Source organism: Eurypyga helias, unplaced genomic scaffold, assembly GCF_000690775.1.
Source record: "Eurypyga helias isolate BGI_N326 unplaced genomic scaffold, ASM69077v1 scaffold16014, whole genome shotgun sequence".
Taxonomy (NCBI): domain Eukaryota; kingdom Metazoa; phylum Chordata; class Aves; order Eurypygiformes; family Eurypygidae; genus Eurypyga; species Eurypyga helias.
This window is the reverse complement of record NW_010248469.1, coordinates 13,992-32,815: the sequence shown is the minus strand read 5'-3', so window position 1 is coordinate 32,815 and position 18,824 is coordinate 13,992. Positions and strand designations below refer to the sequence as shown.

The 18,824-nt window shown below is 40.6% G+C and overlaps 1 protein-coding gene across 1 annotated transcript in view; it reads right to left on the bottom strand.

Annotated features, from left to right (window-relative positions):
• Window positions 1-290: 290 nt before the first annotated feature.
• ITSN2 (intersectin 2) overlaps window positions 291-18,824 on the bottom strand; it is a gene marked incomplete at both ends in the record, with an annotated part of 29,483 nt that continues 10,949 nt past the window's right edge. The window contains 18 exons of the mRNA XM_010151066.1: window positions 291-412; window positions 601-646; window positions 956-1,122; window positions 1,977-2,041; window positions 2,872-3,077; window positions 3,537-3,681; window positions 3,946-4,121; window positions 5,935-6,056; window positions 7,163-7,602; window positions 9,820-9,956; window positions 11,732-11,812; window positions 12,667-12,806; window positions 13,396-13,483; window positions 15,206-15,346; window positions 15,571-15,720; window positions 16,418-16,680; window positions 17,633-17,718; window positions 17,832-17,969. Of these exons, the coding sequence (XP_010149368.1) occupies window positions 291-412; window positions 601-646; window positions 956-1,122; window positions 1,977-2,041; window positions 2,872-3,077; window positions 3,537-3,681; window positions 3,946-4,121; window positions 5,935-6,056; window positions 7,163-7,602; window positions 9,820-9,956; window positions 11,732-11,812; window positions 12,667-12,806; window positions 13,396-13,483; window positions 15,206-15,346; window positions 15,571-15,720; window positions 16,418-16,680; window positions 17,633-17,718; window positions 17,832-17,969 (2,713 nt within the window). The remainder of the gene's footprint in view (window positions 413-600; window positions 647-955; window positions 1,123-1,976; window positions 2,042-2,871; window positions 3,078-3,536; window positions 3,682-3,945; window positions 4,122-5,934; window positions 6,057-7,162; window positions 7,603-9,819; window positions 9,957-11,731; window positions 11,813-12,666; window positions 12,807-13,395; window positions 13,484-15,205; window positions 15,347-15,570; window positions 15,721-16,417; window positions 16,681-17,632; window positions 17,719-17,831; window positions 17,970-18,824) is intronic.

Here is an 18,824-nt window from a genome sequence, read left to right as displayed (position 1 = left end):
AGCTTTATAAGGAGTCTCTAATGAGATACGCAGAACAGAAGTAACAATTACCATAGGCTACTTTTGAGACTCCTGGCCGAAGCATTTGATGTCACTTCCTACCTCGTACAGCATGTGGGAGTTTGAAAAGAATTTTCTCCTTTTTCAGTCTATTTTTCCCCCAAGATGTGGTTTATGCAAGATGAAAATAACTTTCTAGCCAGCTGTTGGAACACTATTCTTGGTTATTTTTTCAAATCAAAGATCATTAGGTTCATGATGTCATAATTATTTTTCCTTCAGATAATTACCTGCAACTCTCCTTGCCACCAACCACTAGCATTTTTCTTCAGAATAAGTATTAGCTGTCCTGGAGCGAGACTAAGCTGTTCAGTTCCTGAGGCAGCATAAGCAGTAGTAACCTGTGCAATTTCTGAAAAGAGAGCATATTAATTGCTTTTGTTATTCTTTCATTACAGTAAGAGCAAGATCCACAGAAATATTCTGGTACGTATCTTGCAGCTAAGCACATCAGCCACCATTAAAACTCTGCTATGAGCCTAAATGCTCGTGGTCACTTCAGAAACTGCCCTAAGCGTTAAAAAGTTATCACATACTTACCAGGTTTCTTATTTATGGTTCCAGTTTTGCCAGCATTACTAGAAGCCTACAAAGACAAAACAATCATCTTGTGACGTGCAATAAAACCAGAAGAGTTTACACCAACTTTAAGCATGCGGACAGAAAAACAGATGGAGATTTTAATTTTGAGCCCATATTTAATAAAATACTACCCTGTACCCAGCCAGTGTGACACTGTGGCTAGATTTAGGGCTCAAGCTACCCAGGCTTGTCTTTTCTGTCAGGGACATTAGCCCCTGCCTAAAATCCCTATCTAAGAGCTAGATATCAATACCAGTAATACAATAAAATTGAAATAAAGCATCGTGTGTTAATTCCCAGAATAAGAACTCACTTCTTGATCCTTTGGTCTGACGTAATTGGAGGGGAAGATTCCAGTTCTGCCATCGATGCTCCCGGTCCACCATTCCCCTTCCTTCTGGGTCACTAGGATTTCCTCACCTTCCATGAAAGTCAAGTCGCCAGGCTCAGAGCTTGAATACGAGTAGAGCGCAACATACTCTGTGCAAGCAGCACACACAGAGAGGGAGACAACTGTTTCAGATAGGAGGGTAAATGTATACCAGAAGCAAGTAAAGGTACCCGATATTGGCGTTCATAACTTGGACTGAGCCTTCACAAGTTTGGGAATCGACCTACCTACTCGTTTGATCGTAATGCCATCTCGCCTCAGGCTTACAACTCTGTATTACACGCACACAACTTAGTAAAGACAGATGCGCTGGGCACAGACGGAGTTACTGCTCCGTGATCATCCCAGGCCTGCAGCCCACAGCCTGAACACTCATCTCTCACATTAAGTATTCCACCCTACCTCTGTGTTTCACAGCAAGCACGTATGTTCCATACCTAAACCCGAATAAAACCATTCTTATCTAACACAGCAAGAATGAAAAACACAAGTGGAATTAAAATATAACTGGCTTAGAAAGTGCTTCCCACAAATTTTTCTCCAGCAATATTTGTTTTCTGTACTCCCTACTGATTAAAAGAGAATGATCCCACGCAGGAGACTAAAAGTTCATGTCTCTACAGTCCAGCGTAACACAGTAGAGAGCAGCAACATGACAACTCGGCTTATGGGTATGAGACATATTTAGGTTTTCAGAAATAAATGAATGCTCGAGCAAGTCTTAAAAACAAAACCCAAGACCTACGCTCAACCTGAATCAGTTTTAAGCTTTACATAAGTTCCTTTACAGAATTTTCATAACAGCATCTGAACATTTGTACTGCATCTTTTGGATGAGCATGAAGAGGTCTGCTCAGAAACCCTTCACATATTTCAGCTTATTCACGCATCATTAAGCGGAAACAGACTGTATAATTAAGTAGAATATTTCATGCTGCCTTACCCTCTCCTGCTGCGTGAGACTGTGTATTAGGCTTTTTGTTTACAGATGCATAAATAGCTTCTGGTCTGCAGAAAGAAAAAGAAGTTTGAGTAACTAAAGAGGCTTAAGAAGAACAAAGCTCTCTGTTAGGATGAGAGCAAGCTCTCCTTGCCTATCTCAAAGTTGGTATCGCCACTGAATTAACTGCAAAAACCTCCCTGGCTGTCAAACAGTGACAGGTATTACTGATATTTAAGATCTGAATGGCATCCAAGAGCACATCAATTTAAAAGAAAACACAGAAATTCAGTGAAAGTCAAGAAGATTCACAAATTATGTTATCCTAAAGAAGCACAAATTAAACATTTTGTCAAAATTCTCCCATTCTAGAGAATTTCTAAGAACTTTCATCATAACGCATGAAAAGAACAATTCATCAGCAGTGGTGCAGCCACCCCAGCAGTAACCAGACTTTGATTTATTACCTGAACAGTTACCTTGCAGCATTAAAATAGACATAATGATCTTTTCAAGTCAAGAAAAATACACTATTTGCGGAAGATGTGCCTTAGGAGCTTACAGTTCTCTGTAGCTCATTTAGAAATTGGCACCTTCAGAGGCAGAAAGTAACAACACTGCAAAAAAGCTGCCTCCATAACGAACCAAAACAAAGCCTGGCACTGGCTGAATAATCAAACACCGCTGGTTCTTCACAGCACTCATGCTTGGAAGACTGTTTACACAGTAGTGAGGCCCAATATTACTCGGTTTGCCAGAATGAAATAATAAAGGCCTAAAATGGCACAGTGGAAATTGTATTTATATTCTGCACTTCAAAGCACTGCAAGAATTTTGGACTTTAAACCACCTCTTTTTGTAAACTGTTGAGTAAAACTAAAATAAAAGTCGCACTTACTCCTCTTTCTTGATTTCGCTCCCAGGTAAGAGCTTGACGTAAGATTTTGGGAACCAACCCCTTCCTCCATGTACCTCTCCGAACCACCAGTTTTCCTGCTGCTCCAGGACAGTAATGATATCATTTTTTGAAAAATTCAAGTGGTTATCTTTTTTTGCAGTCCAAGAGCAAAGTGCTTGTGCTTTTAAGTTCTCGACAGGATGCCCCTGTTAAGACAGAAGTAGAGATGCTGATAGACCACGCTACCCCAAACCTGTGCCAGTGTTAGAAACAAACACTGACCTATCTTTTATTGAAGTTTAAGCAATTTCATTCCTAGAGCGATGCCTGAATAATTTGTTGATGTATACAAGCTGCTGACTGAGGAATAATCTCTCAACTCTGTTTCCTATTTGTTAGAAAGATCTTGTGTGTCTAATTACAGGTGAAAATTATTTTAGAATGATGAAACATACTGCATGAGTCTTCCTACTTACTGGTCCCTAGAAACAAGTGGAGTTATGTCAATGCACACCAGCAGAGCACTCAGACTCATTTCTTTATCCTCTAGCCTGTTCACTGCACCCAGTATGAGAGAAGTCGTGGTTTGTTTTGTTTTTTCTTTAAATGAGTTTCATTAACCTGAATCTATAATACAGCAAGTTCTACACTCTCACACAATGTACCTGTCCGTGAATGGGTGAAACAGATCCAGGGGACACAGTGCGAGTAAAAGCTGATTTCTGTTGCCACGCTGTATTAACATTCAGGCTAGAAAAAGGTATGTTCTGGTAATCAGATTCTTCTGCAGATTTACTTGGTGAAAGTGGTCTGCAAATTGAATACAGACATATTTAACACGTTACAATTTCTATTTTAAAAAGTACCTCATTTTTTTAAAAACAGATATTCCACACAATGCGAAGCAGGCTATCAAATACTTGATATTTCCAAACTAAGATTTTCAGGTAGGTTCTTCAGTAAATTTTTCTGCATTTATATTTTAAAAACAAACACCGCAGGGAAGCACACAGCACATCATGTGTTAACTAAATCTAGAAAGGTGATTTTAACACAAACGTGACAAATACTCACTCTGAAGCAGCTGAGGTAGTAGATAAAGATACTGTAGGAGGAAGTAAGGCCTTCTTAGGTGATAACCATTTTTCTCCTTCTGGTATTTTTTCTACGTAATTGCATGGAAACCAACCAACATGTCCTTGGAAACTCCCATAAAACCAACCAGGCTCTCCCACAGTTTTTTCATCCACCTATGGACAGAAGGATAAATACAAAGAAAACAATTAGCAGCGTGAAGCAAACAGGGTATCTAGTGCGTCAGCACCTGCTGGCACTCTGAACTGAACAGCGTGAGCAGCACTCACACAAGGATCAGCATTTCCATTCTCTTCCCTTTCAGAATTGAGCTGATTTTGCCCTGTTCAAGAAACAGGGTGATGATGCAATTGCACAGTTTCTAGACAGAGATCTTCGAGTCCAACTGTTAACACAACACTGCCAAGTCCACCACTAAACCATGTCCATAAGCATTGCACGTACATGTCTCTTCAATACCTCCAGGGACACCTGTTCCAGTGCTTGTCAACCCTTTTGGCGAAGAAATTTTTCCTAATATCCAACCTAAATCCCCCATTTGAGGCCATTTCTTGGTCGGTTGCTGGTCTCTCTTCCAAAGTAACAAGCAATAGGATAAGAAGAATCACAGAATCACAGAGTGGTTTGAGTTGGAAGGGACCTTAAAGACCATCTAGTTCCACCTCCCCTGCCATGGGCAGGGACAACCCAAACCACTCTGTGATTATGTGATTCTTCTCATCCTATCGCTTGTTACTTTGGAAGAGAGACCAGCAACCGGCCAAGAGTATCCTTGAACATTCACAGCAATACTGAAGTCTCCATTATGCCGCAAATTAATAAAAACTAGCTAAAAATTACCAGCTCAAGTACTATCTGCTAGTCAGCTTAGTTGAGGTTTGGGGTATAAGAGGAGAAGGAGGCAGTGATGGCTGTTAGCCTGTTTCTAGAAGAAGCTATCAGTAGCTAAATGGCACAAGCATATTTTGAGAAGGAAGCCGAAACAAAACCTACTTCTCTTGTTCCCTCTTCCATGATTCATTGCTATGAAAATGCAAATAAACTATTTAGTATTGTCAAACTGAAGGCTCATACCTAAGTGTTTTAATATTTTATACTATATTGCTTCATAAATTCTCCTTTACCACCTACCTATATCACTTATAATCTGAATGATGAGGAACCATACCTACTTATAAATTAGATATATAAATATTAATTGTATTACCACAGTTGTAAAATAGTTTTCACAACTCCACCTGAATGCACATGCTTTCATAAGCGTGTAGGCTGACAAGAGACATAATTACATGAAACAATAAAGATTTCAATGAAGAAGCAAGGAGATATGGTCCAATCTTTGGGTCCTGCTGTAATGTAGATGGCATACTCAGCTGAATCCAGAAAAGGGCTACAAAGAATGGACACAGAATAAACTGCTATAGCTCTCTGCCTGAGGGAGCATTTACAAAAGACCAGCCAACAAGAGGCAGAGGTCTATGTTAACAACACATTAGAAAACAGTACTAAGATTCAGAAGAACCTTTCATGTCTACTTGTTGAATAGTGTGTTTAATTTGAATTGAAACAGCATCAATACTTTTGTCATTTTAAGTAGCCATTCATGTCTTTATTTTCTACACTCAACAGTTCAAGTAGTCACTTAAAGGCCAACCTGGTCAAGTACAAACTGTAGCAACTACATAATTCCTGAATATTTCAGAAAGTTTATGTTTAGGGTTCACTACTGTTATTCTAAATAGGTTGTCAACACCTCTAGGACGTGTAAGATCCAAAGGAAGATTTTAGCTGAACTAATCCTAATTTCACCTGTTAAGAACAAAACAAAAAAACCCAATCAAATTTAAATTTAAGTGACTCTTAAAATATATCAAAATAATGCTTTCGACAGAAAAGACCTAGGTGTATCTCAAGGCTGGGGAAGCAGGGCTGGGTTTTTGCAAGTTAAATGTCAATAGCAAATCTTACCTGAATTATATCCCCAGCATTAAAGCTCATCTCGTCATGATTCCTTGCTTCAAATGGATATAATGCTCTGTAATTTACAAAGGCAACTGAATTCCTAGACTCCGAGACACTAACTGCATGGCCTGAAATAAGAAAACTAGTTACCATTTTGACACAGCTGAAAGATAGGCATTTATCTGGAGCCACACCGTTCTAAGCAACGGGTATGAACGTAAGAGAACTGCTTTTGCACCAAAGGCACTGTGCAGTATCCCAGGAGATACCCAGCTACAACAGGCTGACAGGACACGTGCAAAGCAAGCGCTGAACATGCTCATCTTGATGAGCATAACACAGGCAATGAAACACATGGTCTTCTGAAGTGAAAAAACGATGTCCTCCTAGTCTCATCTTTCCTTGTCAAACCGCTCTGGCTGAGCCGGTGCTTTGAGTCTTGCTTAACACAATTCTAATTTTACAAGTTGAGAAGATGCCACTGCTACAACAATCAGTGTTCAGCAGCAGGTGTGAAGATTTTACTTGGAAACCTAAAGCACAGCGATTTCTGTTTTCTTTGCATCTTTGCTCTCCAAGTCTGCGATTGGTGTCGCTAACAGTGAATGTTTTACAAGGTATAGCTGAGGTGTGCAAAGACCTTCCGGCAGTGTTCTAATTCGGTTCTCACTGAACTCGGTGATGAAAGCGGCTAATAAAAACTGACAAGAGCTCATGAAGGACGGAACTCATCAGAACTGCCTTTAGCAAAAATACTGTTAAACCAGCATCTTTCAAATTCCCACAGCTAGGGTTAGGCTGACTTGAGTTCTTTGTTTTTCAATAAAAGGCTCTGAGTAATGCAGAAATAAACTAGAATCCAGTGCTAATAAATTGCTGAGCATTACATGTCCATCCACTCATCACTGAACAAAACTCCTCCATATCAGCATTCTGCTTTAATGGCAGAAAATGCAGGCCTTAAGAAAAAGCTAAAATATCACAGTTTCCGGTATCTGCGATTTGTTGGCCATGATGACCAGAAGATTTGTCACCAGTCATAGGTGCTGAAAACTGACAGAATTAACCTAAGTTAATGGGATGATTTATACCTAAAGACATGGAACATTGCTGGGGTTTTGTAATGACAATAAGTCTGCCATTGTCTCACATGAGCCATAATACATCTAAAGACTGAGACAACACTCGGGAAAATAAGAACCATTAAAGCCAAAATCTAACAGACTAAAATTACCTTCATTTTTCCAGGGTGGCTTAAGACTTTTACCCTCTGTTGGTTTCAACAGATCTGCAAACTTCTCATTTATGTTTAATTTAGAAGTACGTTTCTCCACCTCTTGAGAGTTGGTCACTTCTTTCACCTTCTTTATTTCTTCGCTCTGCTTACGCCTCTCCTCAGCTTCTTTTGCTATTTGTTCTTGCTTTCTTTTATCTTCTTCCAGTTGCCTCTGCCTTTGTTGTTCCATTTCCTTCAAGATCGTGGCTTGCCTATTTTTCTCCTCCTCTGCATGAGGCTGTTGTTTATTTTCCCTTTCTCTCATCAGAGCTTCCTCGGCTTTCAGCTTTTCTTGAACTTTTTCCTGCATTCGTTCTTCCTCCAATCGCTTCTTTTTCTCTTCCTCTTCCCTGCGGATATTTTCCTGCCATCGGTTCTCCTTCTCCCGTTTTGCTTTTCTGAAAGAAAATAAATGAGAGAGGAGTGGGAGAACATTCAGATAAAGATGAGTGAGATACGAGCCTGTGATCAACCACCTTACTGCAGCCTTCCAGGACCTGAGGGGGGCTACAAGGAAGCTGGGGGGGACTTTTTACAAGGGCCTGTAGTGACAGGACAAGGGATAACGGGTTTAAATTGAAAGTGGGGAGATTTAGATTAGATATCAGGAAGAAGATCTTCATGGAGAGGGTGGGGAGGCGCTGGCACAGGTTGCCCAGAGAAGCTGTGGAGGCCCCATCCCTGGAAGTGTTCAAGGCCAGGCTGGATGAGGCTTGGAGCAACCTGGTCTAGTGGAAGGTGTCCCTGCCCATGGCAGGGGGGGTGGAACTAGATGATCTTTAAGGGCCCTTCCAACCCAATCCATTCTGTGATTCTATGAAATACTTTTCTCTCTGGGCAATAAGCTCTTCCACAGGAGACCACACTCTGTCTCAACATGACTGCCAGCGTGTTTCACGTATAAGTAACAAACGGATTACAGTTCTTGGTAAGGAAATAGTGCCACGTGGTTACTTGTGCAGTGTCTCCACAAGCACTTCTGAACACCTCCATGCTGTTGAGCAAGAAGTGACCTGTTAATTGAACAAAGGTGGTTTTAAGCTGTCCAAATCTCATGACTGCAAACCAAGATTTCCCAACAGACCAACAACAGAATTTCTCTCAGGTGCATACATAAAAATAGCCTTTGCATACTGGTCTTTGCTGGTTTTGTTTTTTGCCTTCAGTAGCTGTAATCGATTCAACACGCTCATCCCTGCCACTGCCACATTCTTCAGCAGACAGAATCTGGAAATCTGACTGTATTCTCTGAAATAATTCAGGTTTTATCCTCTGTTCCACCTCCACTAAAGGTAGTTATTATCCAATGTCACACCCTTAAAAATCATTGTATTTTAGCTGTCAAGACATGAGAAACCAAGAGCTGAGACCAGTAAAAGTTGGAGAGCTTGATACAAGGCTGGGCTCAGCAAACCCAAGCCCATATATGTGAAGGAATCCTCTCAGACATATATTTGAATTTTCTCATTTTCCTTCTAAAAAGGGAACCAAAGGTAGAATCACAGAATGGTTTAGATTGGAAAAGACCGTTAAGATCATGAAGTCCAACCGTTAACCCAGCACTGCCAAGCCCAAAACTAAACCATGTCCCTAAGCACCTCCAGGGATGTGAGTCAACCACCTCCCTGGGCAGCCCGTTCCAATGCCTGACAGCCCTTTCGGTGAAGAAATTTTTCCCAATATCCAATCTAAACCTCCCCTGGTGCAGCTTGAGGTGGTTTCCTCTTGTCCTATCACTTGTCACTTGGGAGAAGAGACCACCCTCCCTCTCTCTGCACCCTCCTCTCAGGGAGTTGTAGAGAATGATAAGGTCTCCCCTGAGCCTCCTCTTCTCTAGGCTGAACACCCCCAGCTCCCTCAGCCGCTCCTCACAGGAATTGTGCTCCAGACCCTTCCCCAGCTCCGTTCCCTTCTCTGGACACGCTCCAGCTCCTCAGTGTCTGTGTTGTAGTGAGGGGCTCAAAACTGGGCACAGTGTTTGAGATGCGGCCTCACCAGAGCCCAGTACAGGGGAATGATCCCTGCCCCAGTCCTGCTGGCCACACTGTTCCTGATACCGGCCAGGATGCTGTTGGCCTTCTTGGCCACCTGGGCACACTGCTGCGTGTTTTAAAACTCTAACCTTGCTCACTCACCCAGCTTTCAAGATTCAGATAGCAATTAAGCAGTCAATGCCTTTCCTGTTGTCTTAGGTATCAATAACTGCCTGGATGCACATGGCAAAAATCTGCTATCTACTCAGTCAGAAATGCTGTCGAAGAAATAGGTCAGATTTTTTGAAGGTCAGCAACACAAGCCAGAAAATAGAAGAAACCTGAAGTGTGGGGGAATTATCCATTAAATGAGCTAAAAATCTTATAGCAAAAGTGACTGCTTGGTTTATCTGAAGTATAAGCTGTTGGGGTTTTTTTACAGAAGATAAAAACAGATAGGGAAGAGGAAATTTAAGCCATCTTGTATCAGCTGTACTCCACACAAAACATTTTCTCTAAGATAACTCGCTAGGAAGTATTTTTACTGATTAGACCTCCTGCTTATTACAGTCAGTGTCTTAAAGCCACCACAGCATTCTTTTGCTTTACAAACTGCAACGCTGGTATATTCAGACACGGTACCTTGCAGCCTCATCTTCCAGTCGCTTTTTCTGTGCAAGTTCAGCTCTTCTTTTTTCTACCTCCCGTACTTTGTCCTGTTTGATCCTGTGGAGCTGCTCCAAGGCTAACTGCTGTGTACTGTAACTTTCTCTCAGGTCCTAAAGAGGAAAGAAAACGAAGAACATCAAAAGGAATAAAGCTAATGTTTCAAGAAAAGCATCCAGGCATTTTAATGCTTTGTGAACTAGGTTTTAATACAAATGGACAAAGTAACATTAAGTTATTAATAGTCCTTGGAGGTCACTGTAAAGAAAGTCAAATAAACAGAAGTTTATTTGAAGTCAAATAAACAGGTAGCTGGCAGGTTTGCAAAGCCTTTGCCATAGCTTAGGCTTTCAAAGAGCCCTTCCAGTCATGCACCTGCTGGAAATGACAAATACAACAGAGGAGAAGGGAAGATATAAAACAGAGTGTTCAAACACAACATTATCTAAGGACACAGAAGGCAGTAAAGCATATTTTAAATAACTAGAAAACACATTTGCCAAGAAGGCAGACTTCACTGAAAGCCAACACCACACCATAAACCTGAGAATGCACCCCTTCAGTAGGGTGTTCGCCTTGGCAATGCTGTCTGAATGATCATATTTAAATCAGACAAACGTTATACGAATACCCAGCAAGCTTACCACTGTGGAAAGCCATAGCCTAACGCCACCAACTCAGACTGGAGTTTTCCTGTATTTGTAAACTTCACAATTTTATTCATTTTCTTTCAATCACATCCTTCAATTCCTGGTCCATCTCCCCCAATAAAAACTTTTTCACAGCAGAAAATCACCATAAATCTTTGGGATAATTACAATTACAGAAGAAAAAAAAAATCAACAGTAACAGAATTGCTTTAGACTGTCCTGCAGCAGGTTACAAGTAAACGTCTGCATTATGTTTTTTTTTTAGGAATCCTACTGATACAGGCTAGGCAATACAACAGGTATATTCTGACTTTTTGTATCTGATCTCATAAATGCAAATGAAGCAATTAAGAACGATCTATTCCCACTACAGTATGCACCTTTACCAATAATTGTGTTGCCTAAGAGATACTGTGCAATTTATAGAAGGGAAAGGTGACAAGATTTCTGTGTCAGTCTCTGTAGCAACAAACTAAACCAAACAATTGACTCTATTTTCCCCCAACATATTCAGCTGAGAATGTTTTCTTCTAATTTTGCACAGAAATTGAGGATCACTATGGAAACAAAACTGCATTATAAAAACTCCTGCATCTTTGATTTAAGGAGAGAATAACCCTAATGCAAAATGGAAAGGTCAGTTAAGTAATTCTGAGAATAATTTATGGGGGGAGGGTGTGGGGGGGTGGAATCAAAGTCAGATTTCTGACCCTGGCAGACAAAAGCAATGTTGAGGAAAAACAGCAAGTAGGTTTTAGTACTGGGTTAATCTGGAGGTTTAACAGCATTGCATTTGCCATGTCATAAGTCACATTAATGCTATTTCTAAATTCAAACAAAAATTCATTAACCTGACTCAGACCTTAAGATCTATGGATAGAGGCATAGCGAGACAGGTAGAGAGCAAAGATGGAAAGGTGGGAGAAGACACTGCTTCCATCTAAGACAGTATTTTTTTGGCTGATGTTACTTTAACTAAAAATAAAAAATCTGGGTAAAGCAACTTAGTGAAAATAGTCCATTAAGAAATAAAGTGGGTGTCAGTATTTTGCAGTTTGGCTTTCTAAGAAAGTAAGAAAATTCTAGGTCTTTAAGAGGATGTAAATGCTAGCAGAAAGAAAAAAAAACCTATTCTTTTAGGAAAATTTATTAGGAGTTATACACCCAAACAGAAAGGGTAAGCAGAGAAAAAGTGCGAAATAATTAAAAACCAAAAGAGCCAAAGATTAGAAAATAACCTTAAGTAAGAGGAAGAGGTTGTTGAGACAGCTTAGCAGAGACAAAAGGCACTGAAGAACAGAATCATCCATATTCTCACACTGTAAAATAAGGCAGATAAAAAGCCAATTAATCTTTGCACTGTATTTTGAAAAACGTATTTTCGGGAAGACTGAATTGTGGATGCAGCCACTGAACAGAGCAAGCCATGCAATAAACAACTAAAAATGCATGTTATATGTAGCCATTGTTTACAAAGTAAACTCCTTAAATGTTTACAATTCCTTCTTTGTGTTCTTCTTATTGGAGAGTACAGAGCCCTCGCGCTGGCCCAGCATAAATCCATCGCTTAAGAACAAAGTTCGTATCACTGCTAGTAGGATTAAGCCGGTGAATGAAGTGGATACCTGCTACCCTGCCTGAGAGATGTGTGTTTTTGGCAAGTCAAGAGTTGCCTCTGAAACAAAAATGCCTTCAGGGCCAGTGGTCAATATTGCTTAACGTTTAATAAGTGGCCTGTGCTTCCTTTTGGGACAACATCCAAGTCCGCTACCAGATCTTGGTAGCAGTGTTCTGTGAAAGCCTGTAAGTTAAATCTCCAGTCCACAATTCAAAAAATGTAGCCAATGTACCTTCAGTACCATAAGAACAGGATTTGCAAGGGCCTGAGAAACTTCAGTTCTAATTCAAAATTAATTATAGCGGGCAAAAGTTGAGAGTGAGCAACAGCTGATTCATGCAAAGCAATGAGAAACAAGGGATTCCTATTTTAATACAGTTTTAAGTGCCTTTTTAATGCATTATTTACTCCAAAACTTTTGGTAATTCTTATTTGCCATTGGAAGCTGGGGAAAGCTTTCTGGAAGCCTGGTAGAAGTGCCGTCAATCATAATGACTAGATGGAGAAATAAAGACACTGCTCACGGGTGTAAGACTATTTAGATAAAGCATGTACCTTAAGCTGACTGTTAAACGCATCCATTTCGGCAAGTTTTGAAGCAGTTTCTTTCTCAAGGGCATCTAGTTGTTCCTTGAGTCTTTGGCATAATTCTTCCTTTTCTAGGGACTTCTTGTGCACTGAAGCGAGTCCCGTACCTGCATAAGGCAAGACAGGCAATTTTACAAGGATTTCTGTTTTCACTAATTATTTTATTATTTTCCAAACACACACACACACAAAAACTCCTTGATTTACATTTCTAGTCATATACAGCACAAAGAAGAAATGGCCCCAACACCTGAGACATACAGGCATTACATGGAACATCTACAGAATAGTTTGCAAGTTGTTGTTTTTTTTTAATCAACAATCACAGCAAGTTTCTTTGTATAGAGACTTCCAGTATGATTTGATGTGAAGACCAGTGTAAATTTTATATGAATTCAACTCCCCTGAGCTTACACTACCGAAAAAAGACAATATGTAATAGTATTTGTGGGCTGTATAGACTGTGTAAGCAAAGCTTCAAACAAAATCCCTGCTTTCTTGCAGAAATGTGTGTGTTTGCCCCTTATTTAGAACATGAAGGAAATTATGGAATGCAGATGCAGCAATGCTAAGATGGCATTAACTGAAAAGATATAAAAGTGAAAGTGTGATAACACCCCTGTATCCTTCAGCCTTTTTTACACGTGATAAAAGCCAGCAATGCAAAGAGAAGAGAATTCATCTGCAGGCACTTACTCTGAGTGTTTTCAAGTTGAGCATTTTTAATTCTTTCACTTAACAACTGCTTTTCAGGAACTAAACAGATTAGTTCATTCTGATGCTCCTGTAGATATTGAAGAGAACATAACAATTTTTTAATATTGTTTATAAATAATTAAGTAAAAATGGGTGAATTTTCAAACATAAATTCAACTCACATTAATGAACCATGGATGCAAATTATCATGGGGGAGAGGAAAAAAATATTTCTATACTCTCAAAATACATACATTAAAACTGATGTTTTAAGACACAACAACATTAACAGCTGTGAAAACAATGACAGACATGCTAAAAGTGTAAATATTATGATGAGAACATTTAAGTTGGACCGCTTGATGGATAAAGAACTGGCAGGATGGTCGCACTCAGAGAGTGGTGATCAATGGCTCAATGTCGGAGGGGAGATTGGTGACGAGTGGCGTTCCTCAGGGGTCGGTGTTGGGACCTGTGTTGTTTAACATCTTTGTCGGTGACATGGATGATGGCATTGAGTGCACCCTCAGCAAGTTTGCCGATGACACCAAGCTGTGTGGTGCAGTCGACACGCTGGAGGGAAGGGATGCCATCCAGAGGGACCTGGACAGGCTGGAGAGGTGGGCCACTGCCAACCTCATGGAGTTCAACAAGGCCAAGGGCAAGGTCCTGGGTCAGGGCAATCCCAAGCACAAGTACAGGCTGGGTGGAGAGTGGATAGAGAGCAGCTCCAAGGAGAAGGACTTGGGGGTACTGGTGGATGAAAAGCTGAACATGAGCTGGCAGTGTGCGCTGGCAGCCCAGAAAGCCAACCGTATCCTGGGCTGCATCAGAAGTGTGGCCAGCACGTCGAGGGAGGGGATTCTGCCCCTGTACTCTGCTCTTGTGAGACCCCACCTGGAGGGCTGCGTCCAGCTGTGGAGCCCACAACATCAGAAGGATATAGACTGGTTTGAGCGAGTCCAAAGGAGACCATGAAGATGATCAGAGGGCTGGAGCACCTCTGCTAGGTGAAGAAGAAGGCTTTGTGGAGACATCAGGAAGAAATTCTTCCCAGAGAGGGTGGTGATGCACTGGAACAGGTTGCCCAGAGAAGCTGTGGATGCCCCATCCCTGGAAGTGTTTTTTTTGGAGGAGGCTTGTAGCAACCTGTTCTAGTGGAAGGTGTCCCTGCCCATGGCAGGGGGGTTGGAACTAGATGATCCTTAAGGTCTCTTCCAACCCAAACCATTCTGTGATTCTATGATTCTATGTTGACTGCCCCGAACCTAACATAAAACTGTAACTTCCCATGATGCACAGGAACACGGAAAGAAGTTTCCCTGATGTGCAGGAGCCTTACATAAAAATATAGTAGAGGATGATTTATGGTATCAACTGATTTGAAACAATTCGTGTCTTACTATTCAAAGAGAGGAAAACAAGAAAAAAGAGCAGCAAGGTAATTCAGCCCAAAGACCAACTTGTTCTGCATACAGGAAAACATTCCTCATACAAATTTGAGTCTGGAGCCATAGAAGGATTCATAATTAAGGAGAAGTCACTATTATTGGTTCACAGAAGAACAGCTGAGGCTTTGACAACTGTTCTCATTCAACTATCGGCTTTTTGTAGTAGATGCAATCACTTCTTTAACACCACAAATAAAACTGAAAACCTCTGCAATGTGGACAGCCTCGGTGATTTCCTCTCTCCACTATAATCACACTGATTCACCATTCCTCCCCATGGGGATGTATTATCAACAGCATAATGGAAACACAGACTAGGATGTAAAGGAAAACTACAAGCTTAACAAAAAGTCATATACCTGAAGTTGTTGTTGTAGTTGCTTGATTTCCACGATTCCTTGTTCATATTTCCTATCTAAAGCCTCCAGTTCAGTTTTGTGAATTTCCTTTTTGCTTCGAATATCTTGTAATCTGCCCGAGATCTGCTGATGTTTGTCCGTCTAGAAAGAATTCAAAGACAAATTATACCATATACAGCAAAACACTGCTCCACTAAATCTGGAGGAAGTTCAGTTCATGATCAATTCTTTAAAATAATTCAAAATACATGCTTTAGATTTCTCATCCAAAACAGAGTGGAAGTCCTTGTGGGCCATTAATGTAAATTCTAAGATTTACCTTAAAATACTCTATTTCAAGATGTGTAGCAAAATTTCTGTCTTACCAGGGCTTCTAATTCAAGATTAAGGCTCTTCTTTTTAGAGGTCAACTTGACAATTTCTTCTTGTTCCCTGTTACGTTGATTAAGAAGTTCTTGGCGACGAATTCTCTCCCATTCCAATCGTCGCTGGCGCTCAAGTTCTTGCTTTGCTGCCTGCAGAAAAGTTACACTACTGTAAATTACAATGGAGATGCAGAACTCTGAGACCATGACAATATAATTGCACTCTATTTCAAAATAGCCTAACAGCAACACATCACATTGTCTTTTGTAAAGTGCTCTTATATGCTTCTGCGTCAAAGAATGGAGGAAGAGATCCTCTAAGGTATTTCATGCCATGCTCCTAACTCTGGATGAAGAAAAGCTACACAATTCAGAGAGAAAGTCTGTTTAGCTTAGGATACTGCCCATAAATGAGCACATGGACAGATATTACTCAGAGCCTCCTTTGAGTATTTCACAGAACTACACATGCAAGTCTTATCTTACGCATGCGCTGAGACATCATGTAGAAGTAAATTTGTCTCAAGTTCAACTGTCAAAATATTATCAATTATGAATGCAGTACAGTTTTGTTTGGTATACAGATTTTTGCATAAATCCAAGAAATCTGTCCAAGAAAACCCCATCTGTCCTATGAAGTAATCTTCAGCCTATACCAAAACTTGATTCCTTTATGATACAGTATTTTCAGACAAAACCAATGTTCTTTCTCCAAGGCAACCTGCCAATGGCCACGCAAGGAGACAGAACCAAAGCCAGCGTTCAGATCCTGGATGCTCTGTCAAGTGGAAACTGTATGCAGGTACATATTCCTTAAAGCATTAAAAAATAATGTCAAGAAAACAACCTCCCGCCTTTCTATTTCTTTCCTCCTTTCTTCTTCCCTTTGTCTTTCCAACTCTCGTTGTCTCTCCAGCTGCCTTTCCAATTCGAGTTGTTTTTTCCGTTCTTGTTCCCGACGTTCCCTCTCTCTTCGCTCTTGTTCTTCTCTTTCTTTCTGAGCCTTACGTTCGGCCTCCCTCTGCTGCTGCTCCAACAGGAGCTGACGGCGTTTTTCCAGCTCCATATTTCCCCTCTCATAGTTGGCTTTCCTTTTGTCCTCAAATGTCACTAAAGTAAGGAAGAACTAGTTATTTCTGTCCTGTGCAAAACACTGCTCTCAAACAAGTACCTCGGTTATGCCACTGAAGTCAAATACTTCCTTTTTGGCAAACTCAGTTTGTTGGGTCATGGATGACATAAGCATCTTGCATTTGTTAAAGTATTATTTTTCTTTTCAAAAATACCTTTAAATTTTCCTAAGTCTATTCCAATTGCAAAAAAAAGTTGTAATTTAAAACCGACCACAAAAATGAACTGAATTTTAGAGGAAACAAACGAACAGCTTTTATAAGCTAGGATAAGACTTTCTTCTGTTAAAAAGGTTTTCCACTGTGCAAGAAACATTAACACACAGAGAAAAAGCTTAGTTTTTAAGGGTGTTCCCTCTAAGAGCTCCCGGAGTTAAAAGCAGCAGAAAACAAAACAGGATCAAGCTCAATTACTGCCGTAACCACGCTCACTCCCAGTAACCACCCTTCCAAAAAGAGAGGCAAGTTGTGTCTCGCAGTGTGCGTGTAAGAGACCTTTGCATCAAGGAGTCAAGAGTAAAATCTATGTTATGCACAAACTGCATCTAGTTTTCAGAGAATTAAACTCCATTGAAACCTCTTGTTTTCCAAATGTCCAGAACAAAGTAATGCCAGGAACTTTCAGTTGAAAAAGAAGTTACAGTAGCATGGCAGTATCTGGCCATGAAGCATTTATTTTCAAAAATACATTATTAATCAGCAAGCTTTCGCTTTCCTACAGCTAAAAAAAGCCTCTGTGTCTGCCTTCTCCATTCTATTAGATGTAATAGGCTGACTACATCCACTTAACAACCTTCTTACCATCCAGGTTATAAGGGATGTAGCTCCTGAAATGAAGCTTCCTAGGGATTTGATTACATCTTCCACTTTCTAAGTGTTTCAGTGCCCTTCAAAGACAGTCCTATGCATTAAGAATCTGAACCCTATTTTACCTGGCTGTTTTTTCTGTGGCTCCTCCTCTTGCACAGGCTGGTAAGATGGCACAGTTCCATTTATATTTTCAGTATATTTTCCACTCCTGGAGGGAAAAGAAAACAAACGCACACCATTGTTAAAAAATTAACAGTTATTTTCTTTGTATAAAACACTTGATTGAAAATGGATTATGTTTCACTGCCCTCAGGGATATACCTGAAAGACGGTGGTACCAGTTCAAGAGGCAGAGTTAGTGGCAGAGGTTGTCCGGCTTTGGCCATATCAGTTAGGTGCATGGCTAAGACAAACTCATCAGCTTTCAGCTGCCCATCTCCATCAATATCAGCTAGCGACCTGCACAGTTTTAAGAGCAATAATAATTAGAACCAAACATCACAACCATTCGCAAATGATTGCTGAAAAAATGCACTGTAAAGATAATTGTTAAAGTAGAAAATACCTGTGAAATGTGCTGGTAAAAATAATTACAATTAATGACAGGCATAGTTGATGAAAGGAGATATTATTTTGTTTAATAATGTACTGCTATTCGAATGTTTTCATAAAATACAGCAAAAGGTTAAGAGACACCTCTTGATCTATTGCATCACCAAGAGAAGAGCTGGGAAGAGAATCCAGGACTGTTCTTAACCAGCTCAAAATGCTGGAAAACTTTTTTTTTTTAAGCAAAAGAAAACATTACATCAAATTCTGCAATAGGAACCTTTGCATAGAATTCTTTTTTTCCCTTTGTGTCCCCTCAACAGGGCTGGGAAGATGTGAACTGCCCCAGAGTACCCTGCAGTGGGTACTCCCCTCTGAGAGGGAGGCAAACCACACAATTATATGATAGGCCTACAAAATACTTCCCACACCACCCAGGGAGGGGAACAGTGAAATGTTTCTAGAGATCATAGAATCAGAGACTGGTTTGGGTGACCTTTAGGCACCTTTAAAGGTCACCTAGTCCAGCCCCCCCTGCAATGAGCAGGGAGACCTACAGCTAGATCAGGCAGCTCAGAGCCCCGTCCAGCCTGGCCTTGAATGTTTCCAGGGATGGGGCATCTACCACCTCTCTGGGCAACCTGTTCCAGTGTTTCACCACCCTCATTGTAAGAAATTTCTTCCTTATATCTAGTCTGAATGGGTCCTCTTTTAATTGAAAACCATTACCCCTTGTCCTGTCACTACAGGCCCTGCTACAAAGTC